Below are 17,858 nucleotides of genomic sequence, written 5' to 3' on the forward strand. Positions count from 1 at the left end.
TTGGGAGGGAAGGCTCCTAAGTGTGATCGTCACAGTAATCAAACAGACTGATGACAGCCTCTGTGAAGTGCTTAGTGTATGTTGAGCACCTTGCTGCTGTCTCGTCTCAGAGGACCGGTACTTGCATGAGAGAATTATCCCCATGTCGCAGCTGGGGGTGTTGAGACCAGATATTTAGACTAGGACACAGCTGAGCATGTGCCCCGCCCCTCTGGTGAGGGCTTTCCTCGCCTGTGTTGCCCATCCCCTCTGGCACAGGGCCTCACACAGCAGGGGCTCAGCAAGGCTTGCAGAATCCCAGGTCAGGTGCTCCCTGCCTGTGTCCCAGGGGCTGGAGGGGACTTGCTCTCTGAGAGCGCTCTGGGCCAGGCTTGGAAGCCCAGCTGGGATTCCTTGTCTTAATGTGTGGGATCCTGGTTGTTCTGGGGAAGTGGCCATGGCCAGCCAGTGTGGGGACCAGGGGGCTATTTTGGGACAGGGCAGGGCAGTGGCATCTGAAGCATCCCCAATCCCAGGAAGACACCTGGCAGTGCTGTGCTGTAACCACAGCTTCAGGCTCCCAACAGGCTGAGAAAGGCTGGGGACAGGGGGAGGGGACTGATCAGCGAGGTGCACTCTGTCCCCCATCGGCCTCTCCTAAGGAAGGATTTTCCTTTTCATTCTAAGAGGAACAACTGAGTGAGATGCAACACATTTATTTATTTGAAAGGCAGAGTTACAGGGAGACAGATCTTAATAAATACTTAATACCAAAAAGTTAATAAATACAGATCTGCTGGTTCATGCTTCAAATGGCCACAACGGCCAGAGTTGGGCTATTCTGAGACCAGGAACCAAGAGCTTCTTCCAGGTCTCCCAAATAGGTACAGGGATCCAAGGACTTGGGGCCATGCTCTGCTGCTTTCCTAGGCCATTGGTAGGGAACTGGATCAAAAATAGAGCTGTTGGAACTTGAACCTGTGCCCATATGGGATACTAGTACTGCAGGCAGCAGCTTTACCCACTATACCACCATACCAGCCCCTGGCTGTATATATGCCATGTAAATGTATGTATTTATCTAAAAGGTGGAGTGACAGAAAGAGAATGAGACAGAGATCTCTTATCCATTGGTTCACTCCCCAAAGGCCTGCAATAGCCAAGTCTGAACCAAGCTAAAGTTAGGTGCTAAGAATTCCATTTGAGCCTCTCACGTTGGTGACAAGAGCCAAAGCACTTGGGCCATCTTCTGCTGCTTTCCCAGGCATGTTAGCGGGAATCTGGATTGGAAGTGGAGCAGTTGAGACTTTAACCAGTGTTCCCTTATGAATGCCAGTGCTGCAAGCAACAGCTTAACATGCCTCACCATACTCGTCCCTTGTTCATTTTATATGACGAGCACTAAATAGCACGCGTCGTGCCCCAGCCCCCAGGGAGCCATGCAACTATGACCTATTCACTCCTGCAGTTTCTCGGGGCTGGGTGCTGCTTTGTCTCCACTTTACAGGAAAAAAAAAACTGAGGTTCACAAAGTCAAGCCAGAACCTGCACCCCAGAAACCCAGCCAGGCTTTGCTCTGAGCCCCTTTCTACTTGTGGGGATGTGGCCTGCTTGGCCTGGTGGGGTCGCTTCAGACTGTGCGCTCTGCAGCCTGAGCTCCTGTGCCTTCTTCCTCTCTAATCTTGGCCTTGACACATGGAGGACCTGGGTCAGAGTTGGTGCTTGGGAGGGAGACAGCAACAGTTGGGCATCTTCTGTTGCTGCTGTGTGGCCTTCTAAAGGAGACTGCAGCAGAGTTGAGTACCAAGCGTCTGACAGGTGATCGAGGCTGGTGACTGGTTAACAAGAATAGCAGAAGAGATACTTGTTGCAGAGAGAGAGAGATGCTTGTTGAATGAATGCATTAGACTGGGGGATCGGAACATCTCTTCTGTAAGTCATGGCATGTTTTTGGCTTTGTCGGTCATAGTCTCCACGGCAACAACTCAGTTCTGGACAGTATCAGTGAGCATGGCTGTGCGCCAATAAAGTTTTACCGATATGGACACTGCTGTGTAAATTCCGTGTGGCTTTCACATGTCAAAAAAGATTGTTTTTGTTTTGTCCAGCCATTCAAAATCATGTGCTCCCCTGCACTAGAATGGGAGCCCCCACATGGATGTTTGGATGTTGGGTTTGCTTCTGTAGGTGTTCACCTTGTATCTGACAGATGGACTGAGGTGCTGGCCCTTTAAGGCTGGGGGTGTGTAGGGACAGGAAAAGCATTCCAGGCAGGGAACAGCTGTGACAAAAGCCTGGAGTCAGGGAGAGTACCCCAAGTACCCCTCTGGGGTCCTCTGGAGTACCAGTGACTGGTGGTGGCAGTGGGGCAGTCAAGGGTATGGAAAGCAGGTCAGGCTGGGATGCCAGCCCCTAGAAGTGGTTTTGTTGAGTGAAGGCCCTGCCCCGTTCCCAGAACCACTAGCCTTATTTTTAACCCTGCTGACGAAAGCTAATCCGAATCCCTGCCCCTCCCCTTGCCCCAGTTACTGCTCCCCGCCCCCTTCATCTGCCCCCAGCAGGGGCAGAGGTCCTGGGAGACCCTTGCCTGCATGCCTCAGGCCGGATGTGCCGGATGTGCCGAGTGGTCCCAGTAGAAATGGCTGACATATTTCCCAGGCAGGGTCTTGTCTCAGAGCTCTCAGGGAGCTGAGCAGGCAGGGAGCAGCCCCAGGCAGAGCTGGGCTTTTGACGACTGTGCATCTGCTGACAGAGCTTTCCAACGGCTACACACCTGCTCACTTCTCAGACTTCACTGAGCACCTGGCTGAGGACACACAGATTCCTGGGCTCTGTCCCCTCCTGCTGTGATTCAGTAGAGTGGGGTGGGGCTCTGGGATGGGCCCATCTGAGAAGCCCCCAGCTGGAGATGCTGTGCTGGGGCAGGGCGCATGGATGGCACAATGAGTGGGTCTGGACTAGAATGGCAGCTGCTGGATACCAGGAGCTCTGCCTGTCCCTGGCTCCTTGAGCACCTGCCGTCCCCCATGGACACTACCTCCGGCAGGCAGGTGGACTTGGAGAACCACAGGACTTCATTTTGAGGGTGCAAGGAAGCCTGGCAAAAGTTTGAAGTGAGAGGTGAGGTCATGAATGTCTGGGTCCTGTGCTACCTGCTTACGTGTGCGGGGACAGCTGGGAGGGGGCTCTTGGGGACTGTCAGGGGTGCTGGGAGATGGGCAGGTTTAGGAGGTGCAGGGAGAGCAGGAGAGATAGGAGCTGCGGAGGGAGACTTGAGCAAGCCTGGAAACTGGAAGTTTGCCCTAAGTCTGAGAGGCAGGGGCTGGCAGAAGGGGGCTGCCAAGGGGGCTTTGTGTGGAGCCAGGCTAACAGCGTGGACAGAGAGGAGAGAGTGTGCATCCTACATCCTACCAGTGCCCCTGCCCTCCCTCCCCCTTACACCCCAGTCTGGCTGCCACAGTTGATCCCCCAGTATCATCCAGAACTCTGGGTGGAGGCTGGCCCACAACACGGCTTGCCAAAGCACTGAAAATGAGCGTCATTCAGCTCACATGACCAAAAAAGGCCATCTTCCCCGGGGCTGCCTGGCCAGCGCTGGCCCTCCTCCCCACCTGGGTTTCAGGTTCCCAGGGAAGCGGCTTGGAAGGTCTTAGCCTGACAGGCAGCAACGGGCAGGGCTGAAAGTGAAACGTGCCCAGCGCCGTGGGTGCCATCCTGGCTTGGGTTCCAAGTCGCCCACCTTGTTTTCTTCCCGTGACTGGCACTACCACCACCATCATCACATGGGCTGAGCACTTCCAGGGGCTGCCTCCCACGGAAGGGGGATCATTTCCACATGACAGAAAGAGAAACTGAGGCACAAAGTGGCGAGAGCCGTGTCCTGCACTCCCAGTGGAGTCAGAGCTAGGGTGAGGTGGGGCGAGGAAGGGACTCGGTCTCAGCCTTCAAGCCAGTCTGTTGCTAAGAGTTCATGATTTGTTCATCAAGTTTTTTTCTTTTGGCAGTGATTTGACTAGTACAAATGCTACATTAAGGGTCTCTCTCTCTCCACGTTTAGAAGACGTCCCATCCCCTGAGTCCCTCCTAGGAGGTGCTTTCCTTCTTTTTCATATCAACTTGTTCATTTTGCAAACAAACTCCTCTGTCTGCAACTAGGGAAAAACTCTTGTATTAAAATATGACTTATCTTGATTCCTGGCCTTTCTTGGCCTCCCCAAACATTCTGTCACTACGGTGAGCACCCGAATCATCTTAAACCGTCCCTAGACAAAGCCAACACTGGAATTCTGGGCCACTGATCCCCAAACCGTGCTCTGCCTCTCCCCTCTGCTGCCTCTGTGCCTGAGAGTGTGTGAGTATGTTCATGGCTGTGTCTGTGTTCACAGCTGCCCACAGGTTCATGGCCATGGGGCTATGCATGTTCATGCATGTCCCCCTTCATTCGGGAGGCAGTAGTGTAATGGGAGGGATTCGGAAGTGGGACAGTTCTGGGTTTGGCATCTCATGCCAAACCCATCATGGAAGGGAAGAGAAATCCTGTTGTGCTTAGAGCCAAAGCCTGGAGCCCAGAAGGCCTTGGTTGGGTTCCTTACTCAGTCATTAGTTGTGTAACTGGATTGGGAGTCGGGGGGAGGGGCGAGGACAGGGTTCTTGCACACTTCCCCATTGTGCTGGGTTTTCCTCCATCACATAGCTCCAGGGGCGATTAGATGAGTTCATCTTGGCTTGCCCTTGGCTTGCCCTTTGCACTTTGTGGTCCCTGCTAGTGTGTCCTTCAGTGGGTACCTGTCTGAGTCTGTCACTATCACCACCCCCAGCCAAGTGGAGCAGGGAAAAGCTGCTAGAGGCCCCTTGAGGTCTCAGAGGAGGTCAGCATGGGGCGGTCAGCTCCCCTGTCTGGGCCCACTTCTATGCTAGACATGGAGATAAGTACATGGGCTCACTCAGACCTGACCCTGCAGTTTGCCAAGGCACCAAGCTCTGGGACCTTCTCAGCCTTAGCACATGCTCCCCTCACTGCCTGGCTAGCTGGTCCCATCCACCTCTCACAGCCCCAAGGTTTGTGTTCCTGTAGACTTCAAGTTAAAAGTGTTGTATTGCCTGACCAGCACACCCATATCATGGATCCATACTAATTTAAAATCAATAAATATTAATTAATATATTCTCATTCTATTCTCTACTTTTCCTTCATGAGATGTCTCATAATTTTAATTGTAATTAAATATTTGGAAGATGTATTCATTTATTTAAAAGGCAGAATGACAGAGAGAAAGAGACAGAAAGCCCCTGGCTCCAGGTTTTGGATGAGTCCAGCTCTAGACAACCAGTTGGGTAGTGAACCAGCAAATGGAAGATCTCTCTTTCTGTCTCTCTCTCTGTAATGCTTCCTTTCAAATAAATAAATCATATATATATATATATATATTTATAGATTTAATTGGAAAGGCAAATATATAGAGAGAAGGAGAGAAAAAGATCTTTGTGCTGTGTGCTAGTTCACTCCCTAAGTGGACGCCACGGCCAGAGATGAGTCAATCTGAAGCCAGGAGCCAGGAGCTTCTTTTGGGTCTCCTACGCAGGTTCAGGGACCCAAGGTTTTGGACCATCCTCGACTGCTTTCCTAGGCCACCAGGGAGCAGGAAGGGAAGGGGAGCAGCCAGGACATGAACCAGCATCCATATGGGGTCTCGGCGATGCAAGATGAGGATTTAGCTATTAGGCTATCATGCTGAGCCCATAAGTAAATCTTAAAAATAAAATAATAGTCATTAATAGACCTGCTAGGTATTCTATTTGATGCATTAATAAAGAGCATACACGTTTGTTCTGTTAAGTAAGTTGGTAGCAGTGTGTGGCTGTGTCCACACCCCTTTGTAAGTCTGTGTTTTATGCATTTGAAAGCATTATTCCAAGAAGGGGCTCATAGGGCTCACATGGGACCTGTGATGAAAAAGAGGTTCCAAGTCCTATTCTGGGGCCTTGGCCTCCTCTGCGTTCAGCCAGCAGCTGGGGAAAAGCAGAGGATAGAGGTGTTGTTATAGACCCGGCCTGGAATTACATATGTCCCTACCTGCCCACAAAACATTGAGCAGAACTCAGACACCTGACCCTGCTGAAGTGCAGAGGATCCTGGGGAATGTAGTCTGGTACAGCAGTTTGAGTCACAGGGCCAGATAAACCATTCACTGTAGAGGTGGGCATTTGGCGTAGCAGTTAAGACACATCCCACATCATGGTGCCTGGGTTCCAACACCCAGCTCCTCATTCCATCTTCCTGCTGATGCAGACCCTGCAAGGCAGTGATGGTGGCTCAAGTGGCTGGGTTCCTGTCGCTCATCTGGGTGACCTGCATTGAGTTGCAAGTGCCCGGCTTTGGCCTGGCCCAGTCTGATAACTGCAGGTGTCTGGGGCATGAACATGTGCATGGGAGCACTCTCTCTCTCCTTCCCTCTCTCTCTCCTTCCCTCTCTCTCTCTCTCCCTCTCAAAGAAAAATTGTTCAGTCCTCCCTGGCAGTCTGAGTGAAGGAATGCTCTGTGGAGTGTTTCCTTGCAGGCCGAGAAGAGGAGCTGGGAGCTGGTTTTTCCTGGGGTCCTGAGCCCCCTGCCTATTGTCTTTGTAGGACAAGTCACGCCAAGGCCAAAGCTGAGGCCGCGGAGCAGGCTGCACTCGCTGCCAACCAGGAGTCCAACATCGCCCGCGCCTTGGCCCGGGAGCTGGCTCCGGACTTCTACCAACCAGGTAGGACCAGCCGCGTGTGGGGTGGGCGGGCCTTGGGGTGTGGACTTCCTTTTGCTTGCAGGTCAGCTGTGCTGCCCACATGCACCACTCTGGGGCATGGTGCAGGGGTGGCATGGGCCATGTGAGGTGCGGGGCAGACACATCTCAACTTCATGCTGGGTTGGTGGCAGTGGTGCTGGGGTGGTGCAGGCCAACCTGGCTCTTCCCTCTGCTCTGGGTGATAGAGCTGGGCCCGGTTAGAGGACCAAGGAGCTTCTGAAGGCTGTTGATGCGTGTTGACTTGTTGAGTGTTTGGTGTCAGGCATGTGCTGCAACACGGGGGTCATAGCCAAGCCCAGAATCCAGAAGGGCCAGAGAAAGCATGGCAGTGGGTGGTGAAGGGACAGAGTAAGTCACCAGATCACACGTGATCCAACCCTGACTCTGGGGCTTCTCAGTCATGAGACCTAGGGCAAATGCTGTCACCTCCAGGACCCTCAGCTCAAAAGATCTGGTGAGTGGGAGGAAGGATGGCACCTGCTTTGCCCTGCGGGGGGTGGGGGGTCAGTGCATGGGACTGCATGCCCAGGTCACAGGTTGCTCTTAGTTGTAACGCCGTGAGGAATGAACCCTGCACAGCCCCAGGTGTGCTGGATGCTGGGAGCTGAGAACAGGTTCCTGGGAACTTGTGGTAAGTTCTTGACCTGCTAGAACAAGAGCGAGTGTTAAGGGAGGCTGCTCTCAGGAGAGGCCACTTGAACCGGAATCCTGAAGGCCAGCGCAGGCCCAGTGGGTCTTGAGCATGACAAGTGGTTCAGCAGGTTTGAGGGGAGCCTGGAGTGTGCACCCCTCAGGGAGATCAAGGGCTGTAGGTGTGGCTTGGCCAGGGCCACATTCAGAACTGCTGCCCCAGGAACGTTGGGTGGGACAGGTGAATTGATGGAAGGAGAGTGCAGGTGCAGGCAGGGGGTGGTCAGCAGCTGGCAGGCCAAGTGGAGAACTAGGTCCAGCTGGGGCAGGGAGGTGAGGTGGCAGAGCCGCTCCCGACTCAGGCTCAGTCGCTGCAGGGTGGGCGAAGACCAGGAGGAAACTTTCTCAACCGAGGAGTTTCAGGGGTGCAGCGGGCAGACACTTGGGATGCCCAACAAGAACAGGGCAGGGGCACCTGAGATACGCGCTGGAGCTGAGTCACTTCTGGTCACAGCGCTCCCTCTGCTGGTCAGAGTCATGGCTACCCCTGCTTGGACCAGGTTGCTCATGTTGATACAGGTAGGTCCAGTGTGGAAAGATAAGCAACACACCTATGGGCATCATCCAGGCAGTGTGGCTCCACCCTTGGCTGTGCGACCTTGGGTACTTCGGTTCAGCTCTCTGTGTCTCCCATTCCTGCCTCTGGGAATTGGAGGTTCGCAGTAGCCACAACCTGGGGTGGGGGAGCTGGTCAGTGAGTTGGGGTCTGGGAATGAGGACAGAGCCTGACACCACAGAGTCCCGCCGGGTGTAGCGAGGGAGGGTCAGTCAGAGAAGTCAGGAGCCAGCCCGCGACCCGGCTGTACCATCCAGCCTCCCCGCCTTGCCCCCTGGCAGGTCCCGAGTATCAGAAGCGCAGACTGCTCCAGGAGATCCTGGAGAACTCGGAGAGCCTGCTGGAGCCGCCGGAGCGGGGCGCCGCGGGTCTCCCCGCGCGGCCCCGCGAGAGCCCGCAGCTGCACGAGCGCGAGACCCCTCGGCCCGAGGGCGGCCCCCCGTCACCGGCCGGGACGCCCCCACAGCCCAAGCGACCCCGACCCGGCGCGTCCCAGGACGGTCTGCTGGGCCCCGGCGCCTGGAACGGCGAGTCCGGCGGCGAGGGCAGCCGGCCGGCCACCCCGGCGGGCCCCGGCCGCCGCAGCCCCTCGCGCCCGGCCAGCGAGCACATGGCCATCGAAGCGCTGCAGGCGCCACCCGCGCCGTCGCGAGAGCCCGAGGTGGCCCTGTACCGCGGCTATCACAGCTACGCCGTGCGCACCACGCCGTCCGCGCCGCCGCCCTTCGACGACGAGCCCCAGCCTGAAGCCGCCGGACCCGACTCAGCGCCCACGTCCCCGGCCGCCGCCGCTCCCGGCCCAGCCCCGGCGCTCCGGAACCCCGAGCCTACGCCCGAGACCCCGGCCAAGTTGGAACCCAAGCCCATCGTGCCCAAAGCCGAGCCCAAGGCCAAGGCCCGCAAGACTGAGGCCCGAGGGCTGACCAAGGCCGGGGCCAAAAAGAAAGCCCGGAAGGAGGCGGTGCAGGCGGCAGAGACGGAGGTGGAGGTGGAGGAGGTGAGGCTGCGAACTGTGGTGGGTGGGGAACATGAGCTGCAGGCAGGACTGGGGTGTCCGTGATTGGTGGTGGTAAGTAGCAGGATCTGGCTTGATCGTAAAGGATTTGGGGCTTAAGGGACAGCATAGGGTGCTCCCACCTTGGACCAGGTGGCTACCTGAGCACCTGGTATCCTATCAGCCTGAGCAATTCTCAGAGCACTGGGCAGCTGGAACATCCTCTGCCCAGTCAGGGGGCTTTGGGTACCCCCAACAGCAGGTATAGCAGGGAGGGCTTCCTGGAGGTGGGGCAAGGGCACAGCAGAGCTGCTGGCTCGTGGGCGGCTGGGAGCTGGTATTGGCAGCAGCAGAGAGGAGGCTTCCTGGGACAGAGCGATGCCTTCCGGAGTAGCTGGCAGCCAGGAAGATCCCAGGCTGTTTTGCCTGCTGGGTGTTTCGGGATGTGCCCTTGTCCCGGTGGCCCAGAAGAATCTGTCTGGATAATTATTTCTAAGAATCTTTCTGGCTGTGATGAAGCTTGCTCCCAAAAGGCCCAGCCCGGTGGTGATGGGCGGGGTGTGGGGGACTTGACGCCACAGCCCGGGGGACTCAGACAGCCTCTGTCCCCTCTTCCAGGTGCCCAACACCGTCCTCATCTGCATGGTGATCCTGCTGAACATTGGCCTGGCCATCCTCTTTGTGCACCTGCTGACCTGAGCCTTGCTCACCAGGTGTGGTGTGGTGATGGCGGGACTGGGTGGGAGCCTCTGGGGCAGAGATGGGGCACATCTGGTCTGGCCGTCCCAAGGCAATTGCAGGCAGGACTCAGAATTCGATAATCCCGCCTGCCCCGTCCTTGCCCGGCTCATTGTTCAGTTGCTGGTTTTGTAGGCCCCACAACTCTGAGACCGTGGTTCAGATGGTCCTTGGCAGGAAATGACTCCCCGCCCCTGCTGGGTGTTCTGGGAACAGAAGAAGGGGAAATGGGGGGCTGTGCACCCAGCTTCTGTCCTGGGACTAGTGGAGGATGCAGGGAGTGACAAGGAACAGACCCTGCACAATATGCATGTATACACACACGCACCCTCCATCAGCTGGCCGTTTGTAGAGCACCTGCTCTCTGCCAGGTGAACTTGCAGGCATCATTCCCTCATTCCTTCCTTCCATTGGCCAGTATTGACTGAGTAGCTGCTCTTCTGGGCTTGCGGCGGGCAGCAGGGGCTCCTGTCTGAAGACACTGGGTGAACGCTGCTAGGACAAACCTTCCTCTTTAAGCGCTTCATGAAAAAGTCTGGCTATTGTAGCACCAAGCCACAGGTCTCTGGATAGCCTCGTCCAGGCCCCCAGTCTAGACCAGGCTCACTTGCGACGCTGGAACCTTCTCCCACTGGTCCTTTCCCTTACACCCCCAAAGCCCCACTCTGTCACTTGGTGCCACGTGTGTGCCCTTAGTCTGAGGAGGCTGGGGACCAGTGACAAGGGCTAGGATGGGCCGGAGGAGAGTGACCCTTGCTGGTCTTAGGATCAAGTGTGCAGCAGGCCTGTGAAACCTTGCTCGGGGACCAGTTTTGGCAGCTGGGGCCCTGTGGGGTGTCTGCCTCTTGCCATATCCCCTGCCAGATCCCAGCTTAGGATCCCTCCCAGTAACAATATCAGCCTGGTTACCACTGCTGCTTCCTGGAGGACCTGCTGAGGGCCCTGATGATTTCAGCCTGGGACAGAGGTGGGGGCGTGTGCCAGCAGTGCATGGGACAGAGATGGGTTTCCTGGGGCTGGGAAAGGCCTCTGGAACTTGGCTGTGGAGCTTCAGAGTCAGAGCAGAACGCAGTCCTGGGGGTGTGGGACAGGAGGTAGCTCCAGCCTGAAGCTTACCCCTCAGGCTGGGAGGCCTGTCCCATTCGGTCCTGGCTGTCTGGACTCCCCAGCCTGAGCCTGTCACTGTCTCTGCAGAACCGGGAGGAGTCTGCTGGAGATGCCAGGACCATCGTTGCACCTTGCCTCACCGGTGGCCCAGGAGGACTGAACTCTGGACCTGCAACTTTGGGCCAGCTTGCGTCCATACACAGATGTTTAAGGAGACCTCCTGTGGCACCTCTGCTTGGTGACTGTGTCCTGAAGGATAGAATGTGCTAGAACTCTGCAGGAGGTCCCAGTCCCCATCCTCCTCCACTGTTCTCTCACCCCCGCCTGACCCAGGTCACCCCTTCTTGGGCTTTTGTGTATTTCCGGACAAGTCACCTAGATGCTCATGATATACCTCCTCCTTCCTTCACCCTTTCGCCTCTGCACTTGAGACCTCCTGGGAAAGCCGGGAGGCAGAGGGACTGAAGTGGGCCAGGGAGCTCCCTCTCCCCAGACTACTGTAACCTTGGCCCAGCATGCACCATGCCCCTGGCTGATGGACATCTGGGTGAGGCTCAGCAGGACCGGCCAAGGGTAGAGTGCTCCCTGACCTTCCGTTGCCAGAAGCAGGAAACTTCAGCCTGGAAGCTGGGAGCCAGGTGGTTGGCACCAGGAGGGCTGAACAGTGCTGGAAGAAATGTTGGGGTGCAGTTCTGGTGGCCTCTAAGAGTGAGACTACAAACTTAGGGTCACTATTGCAGGAGCCCTGCACAACAAGATCACTGCGGTGCCCTGAGGCAGGTGCCCACCTCAGGCTGGGTGCTAGGGAAATTTCCCAAGAAGAGAGAAGCAGGTCTAGCGATCCAGCTGGGTGTGGTTTGTGTGGCACAAAACCCCTTGGGTTTGCTTGGCAAAGGGTGATCATGCATGTCCCTCATTACAGATGTTTGGTCTCACACGGGGTCTCTGGTTTCTCAGGTGCTGGGGAGGGGGAGGAGCTGAGTGCTATTGTTCTGGACCCCAGGAAGCTGGAGGGAAAGGGCTTCCGGACCCCTCCACAGGGAGGCAGGAGGTCAGGGAGGCAGGAGGTGGCGATGATGGCCCAGAGGAGCTGCTGCCACGTGGCCTGACTTGCTTGGGACCTTGGAGGCTGCAGATGGTGGCTGCACCTCCTCAGGCCAGCGCTGGGACCTGGACCACAGCTTTCCCACTTCCTGCGTGGAGATCCTCCTGTCCAGCCTCCCACTTGCTGGGGGCCTGCTGCTGGGACGGACTTCTGGACTGTGTTTCTGCTGTGACACGCCTGCAGAGCCCCCATGGCTGCCAACCCGGTCTGCTCTGCCTCTGTGCCTGTGCTGCTATCGAAGCCCAGGGAGTGGGGTGGCTGGGGTTGGGGCCTCCCAAACCCCAGCTCCAGGGCACACGCTCCAGTAGGCTTCATCGGGTCCCATGCAGGGCCAGGCTCTCGGGCTGCCAGAGCTCCTGGCCACGCTTCGGGGCTGGCACTGGGTGAGGTTCCGGCTGCTGCAGTCATGGCAATAATAAACCCGCATCTGCTGACGGGCTCAGGCTGGGCTTCAGTGGCTGTTTGGGGGCCCAGGACAGGGCACGGGCAGGAGGAGGGCAGCCAGGAAGCTGGGGCATGCTGGGTCCTGCCTCCTCTAAGTCTGAACTTCTAAAGCACAGTTCCAGAACAGTCTCTGTACAGTTTACAGTGGAAGCCAGAGCCTGCCCTTTGACATGGAACTCCTCCCCCACCCCTGCCGCCCACTACCAACTTGCATCTTGTCCCTGGGGGCCTCGGTCATGGTCCAGCCACTGTCTTCAGTTTTCTGAACCTCAGTGTCTTTATCTGTAAGATGGGCATGATTGCAGTGCCCTCCTCCTGGGGATGTAGAGAGGCCTGATCCATGCTACAGCTTACAGAATGCCCTGCTGTGGAAGGCAGTGGGGCGCTGGTCTCCGCGTCTCTGTCCAGCCACGGGACTCTCAGCCGAAGACCCCCAAGGGCTGGGGGGTGATTCAGGCACTGGTGGTCCAGACACATCAGGTCTCGATTAGAAGGGGATCCAGCTGCTGTACCCTCCTGCCAAGAACTTAGAAGAGCAGGGTCTTCCCAAGGCCACACCCACAGCAATCCAGCGTGAGTGGGAGAGCAGTTCTCTAAATTGTGGCCATTTAAGTCTTTCCGAAGCCCTCATCCAAGGAAGGGGTTGGAGGGGAGGGGGTCCTTGCCCATCGGGAGGCTCCAGTTCAGCTGCCCCCAAGAGTGATCTGGCTGTCAGGAGCCTGGCTCTCTCCCCAGTGACTCCTCTGACTTGTCATGTGTTCCCTGCCTTCTCTCCCTCCCTCTGTGCCTCAGTTTCCATTTATGCCAAGGAAACTATGATTCTCGCCTTATGGGCTAAATTCGCAGAGATAAACCAAAGTTTTCATGATCCTGGAATGACCCAGGGTGGTCCCTGCCCTCTCCAGGGGGAAGGGTGGGCTTGGGGGGGAACCCAGGAAGGGAAGGAGTGTGGGGAGTAATTTGCAGAGATTTAATAAAATTCACGATGGGGAGGGGCTAGGCAGCCAGCGTGGTGGGCAGGGGAGCCGGCTGGCTGTGTGTGTACATTGGGTGTGCATGCACATGCGTGTGCGTGTTTGTGCACACACATATGTGCGCATGCTCAGGATGCCCACATTAGAATCCCCGCAGGTGCTTGGAAATGGCCCCATAGCCCCAGGATTGGACTCAGACAGGAGAAGTGGGTTGGAGTCCACGTTCCCTGGTGGGTAGGGCCCAGAACACCCCCTGGCCTTGCCTTGTCTTCCTTCTAGATGGCCTTCAACTCTGGGAAGTTGGACCTGTCGCCTGTCACGTCCTGGCTGCAGGAAGGTGTTCCAGGCTCCTGGCTTCTGCCTGGAATATCCTCAATCATTGAGCCTTTTGGGGTGTGAACCAGCAAATGGACGCTCTCTCTTTCTAATAACTAAACATTTAAAAGCGTAACACTGGTAGTAATGACAGCTAATGTCAAAAGCATCGCATTTAGTACTCTCCTCATCATGAACAGGAATTCTTACAGTTTTTACAACGATGAGAATAAGCTACATAGATCAATGACAAATGCATCTGAAAAACTGGTGATTAGGGAATGATATGCATGGTATGGGAGTTTTATCGAAAAAAATTTTAAATAGGCACAGCCACTTTGCATATTAATTGTGGATATTTGCATGCTTGCAGGTTATTTTAAGGCACAGAAATGGTATAATGTTTTCTTTATTTGAAAAGTAGAGAAAGAGAGACCAAGGAGTTCCCATCTGCTATTTCACTCCCCAGGGCCAAGGCCAGAGCTGGGATCAGTACTTTCATGCGAGTGGCAGGCACCCAAAATCTGAGCTCTCACTGCTGTGTCCTGGGGTCTGTGTTGGCAGGCAGCTGGAGTCAGGAGCCCGAGCCGGCAGTGTGCCACCTGTTGGGCTAAACACCTGGAGACTAATCATATCCCCTTCGGCTGTTGAGTTGCCTAAAATATTTCAGAGAAACATAAAAGTTGTTTGACCCATCATTCTGTTTGAACAGAGTAAGTGTCCCCAAGCCAAAATCTGAAATTCAAAAAGCTCCCTGATCAGAACTGTCTCAATCCTTGATGTGACATCCCGGTGGAAAAGTCCACGGCATGAGCAGAATTGCCAGCAGTGTTGTATAGTATTAGCTGTGTGTGTAAGATGTCTGAGAGGCGTAAGTGGATCCCACATTTAGAGTTGGGTCTTCCTGTTAGAAGAATCTCACTATGTACATGCAGAGTATCCCCAAAGAGGAGAAAAGAATCTTGCGACTAGAACACTTCGGGTTCCGAGCACTTAGGATGAAGGAGCCTGGGCCTGAATTCGAGAGATGGCTCTTCAGGGGTTCAGGTTGCTGGAAGTGGAGGAGCCCCTGGAACCCCTACCTGTCCTGGAGCTCAATGGCCATGAGAAACAAGGTACCTCTTCCTTCAGTCGCTTTCTTCAAACTTGTGCTGAGAGCTAGAGACAGAAAGACACCCAAGTGTCCATAGGCTAGCTCACTTCCACAAAGGCCTATGCTTGGCAGGCCCTGAGTCTGGAGCCAGGAGCCTAATCCTGCTTTCTCCTGCTGGGTTGGAGCAGCTGGAGGTATGACCTCTGAACCCCAGGCACTCCAACAGGACACTTGTGTATTTTAACCAAGCTCCTAGTACCCCTCTGGCATTGTCTTACTCAACCCAGTGCGGCCAGCCAAAGGCAGCCCTGGAGAAAGGTGGGCTGAGTGACCCCAGTCATGGCCAGAGGCAGGGGAGAAGGAGGAGAGGCCATGGAGGGCCAGGCACTGGGGTGTAGACCTGGGCCTCCAGTATCCTCCCAGCAGTTTAATCAATCAGGTGTTTTTGTCCTATCACACACCACAAATGACTCACATGCCTGACTATGGAAATGAATCTCAAAAAATGAGTTTGAAAAAAATAAGCCAAATTCAAAAGAACAATAGGAGGGTCTATTTATATAAAGCTACAGAAAGGGCATGCTCAACTTAGAATGATAAAAGTCGGAGTGGCAGTTGTGGGGGTGGTATGGGAAGAGGCATGGAGCCTTCGAAGCAAAAGGGACACGGTGCCTCCCAGGGTAGTGACCCTGCCGTGTCCAGTCCCAGGGTGGGGGATAGCAGAGGCCTCCTCGTGAAAATTCATCAATTGGACACAAGTGCATGCAAAGCTGTCCTGTTATTTTAACATTTATTTAAGACGTGGGCGAGCTCCTATTTGCTGGCGAGCTCCTCAAATGCTTGTGACATCCCAGGAGCTGAGCCAGGCTGAAGCTAGGAGCCTGGAGTTCCATCTGGGTCTTTCACCTGGGTGGCAGGCACCGAAGTACCAGGGCCATCATGTGCCACTTCCCAGGAAGTGGTCACTGGGAGGGTGGCCTGGGCTTGGACCCAGTTACTCTGGTGGGCGATGTGGGGCTCCTAAGCAGTCTTCACTGCTGAACCAACTGCTCAGGGCATGTGCAAGGTTCAGGAAGCCAGGCAAACCCTGAGCTGCACACACACTACCTACATCCTAGGGGCCTCACATCCTCAACAGCCATGAGGGGCAGATTCAGAGTTGGACTACAGGTGGCGTGGGGAATGGGGAAACTGCCATGTCAAACTAGCGGTATAGCTAGGCTGCCAGCACGCACTGAGTAGACAGAGGCTCTTCTGTGCTGCCCTGGGATCACGTGGGATCCGAGCCAAGGTCCTGACCTTTGGTATTTGTACAAGTCAGCCCACGCCTACCAGGGGTCCCAGAGATGATTCTGCAGTGGGCATCTAGGCACCAAGTCTTACCTTTTGGAATCCAAAGACCATCCAGGGCACACCACGACCTCGGACCACTTTGCAGCATCTCTCACCTGCCACCAGGATGGCTGTACTGTGGTTTGAATTCTGCAGCTCTGATCTGTGATGGATGGGCCACCAAAGGTGCTGGGGCCAGGGCTCGGAGCTACAAGAGCCAGGTCCTGTGATCTCAGTGGGGCAAGCCTGCAGGTCTCAAGCCAAGTTAGAGGCGTCCTATGGGGGATGGCCTGCCCTGTCATGACCCTTGAGGAGCTGGCCACTTTCCACATACCTCTGCAGTTTTCTCTAGTAAAATGTAGGCTGGTCCGATAAACTATTTTAACCCAGTGCTTTTCAATGCTGGGTCCGTTTTGCTTTCAGGGGACCTGGAGCACTATCTGGGGACACTTTCAGTTGTCCTGTCTGGCTGGGGGTGGTATGTGTGCTGCTGGCACTAAGGAGGGGTGGAGGCCAGAGGTTTGGTTGAATATGGCATGGGGCTGGTATTGTGGGTCCATTTGCCATCTGTGCCACTGGCCTTGCATATCAGAGTGCTTGTCCATGCCCTGTCTGCTCTGTTTCCAAACCTGCTCTTTGTTGATGCGCCTGGGAAGGCAGTGGAAGATGTCCCAAGTGCTTGGGTTCCTGTGTCAACACGCAAGAGCTCTAAGCAGTTCCTGGCTCTGGCTTTGGTCCTTTGGGGAATGAATCAGCAGATGGAAGACCTGTGGGTTTCTCTCTGTCTCTTTCCCTGTTGCTCTGCCTTCCAAATAAATGCATGCACACATATTTTCAAGAAGAAACACCCTGATATGTCCCAAACAATGTCCTTCCAGCCAAGCAGGAGCAAGCCGTGTCAGACATCCTGAGCTCCTGGCGTGGACAGCCCCAGTGTGAGTGGGGCAGGGCAGCAGTGACACTGGAAACCCAGACTCCACCATGCATGCTCTGGCTGCGGAGGTGGGACAGCTGGCCACCACGCCATGGCTGGGTTGGTTCCTTCTGGAAGCTTTGAGGGATAATCCTGGCCGGGTCTCTGTCCTGGCTGCTGGTGGCTACTGGCCACACTTGGCTTGTGTCAGCACAGACCGCCTCCTTCTGCCTGGAGCCTCCTGCCCATTTCCATCTGTGTGTCCTCTGGTCTTCTCTGAGGGACACTTGGCAGTGGACTTGGGGTTTGACCTCTCCCTGGACGGCCTTCTTTTGGGTCATTCCCTCTTTTTCAGGTCAGATCATATTCTGAGGTTCCCGATGGACACGAACTTGGAGGCGACTCATGCATCCTCCCATAACACGTAGGAAGTCCTAGATCTCCAACACCACCATGCCATGAGCAAGCCCAAGCTGGCCCTGACAGGCCACTAGGGCCGCCCGTCAGCCCACAGGTGTCCCAGTCCAGCTCAGCTCAGGCGTCCTTATCCCTCCCCTCACCTTAGGGAGCAGGTGAACCATCTAGCAACCCTCAGGAGTATAGGGGGCTATTTCAAGCTACCAGCCTCAGGTGCACAGAAGGGTTCTGACACAGACCAGACAGGCGTGGCCCGTGGCAGTCTTGGCCACGCTCTGGTGGGCTCAGTCATTTCTTCCTTCAGACCAGGGCCACACGTTGAAAACAGAACCCTGAAAGGCTGACCCCTCCTCCCTCCCAGCCACACCTGTTGCAGGAGACCCAGAATCCCTGGGTCACCTTCTTCACAATGGCACCTT

The 17,858-nt window shown here is 55.5% G+C and overlaps 1 protein-coding gene across 1 annotated transcript in view; it reads left to right on the plus strand.

Moving 5' to 3' along the window:
• Nucleotides 1-11,893, plus strand: part of JPH2 (junctophilin 2) — a 57,458-nt gene extending 45,565 nt beyond the window's left edge. The window contains exons 3-6 of the mRNA XM_040981444.1: nt 6,604-6,722; nt 8,289-9,004; nt 9,620-9,714; nt 10,934-11,893. Of these exons, the coding sequence (XP_040837378.1) occupies nt 6,604-6,722; nt 8,289-9,004; nt 9,620-9,700 (916 nt within the window). The 3' untranslated portion in view covers nt 9,701-9,714; nt 10,934-11,893. The remainder of the gene's footprint in view (nt 1-6,603; nt 6,723-8,288; nt 9,005-9,619; nt 9,715-10,933) is intronic.
• Nucleotides 11,894-17,858: the final 5,965 nt, after the last annotated feature.

Source organism: Ochotona curzoniae, unplaced genomic scaffold, assembly GCF_017591425.1.
Source record: "Ochotona curzoniae isolate NIBS_2020 unplaced genomic scaffold, NIBS_Ocur_1.0 contig_3520, whole genome shotgun sequence".
In the NCBI taxonomy this organism is placed as follows: Eukaryota; Metazoa; Chordata; class Mammalia; order Lagomorpha; family Ochotonidae; genus Ochotona; species Ochotona curzoniae.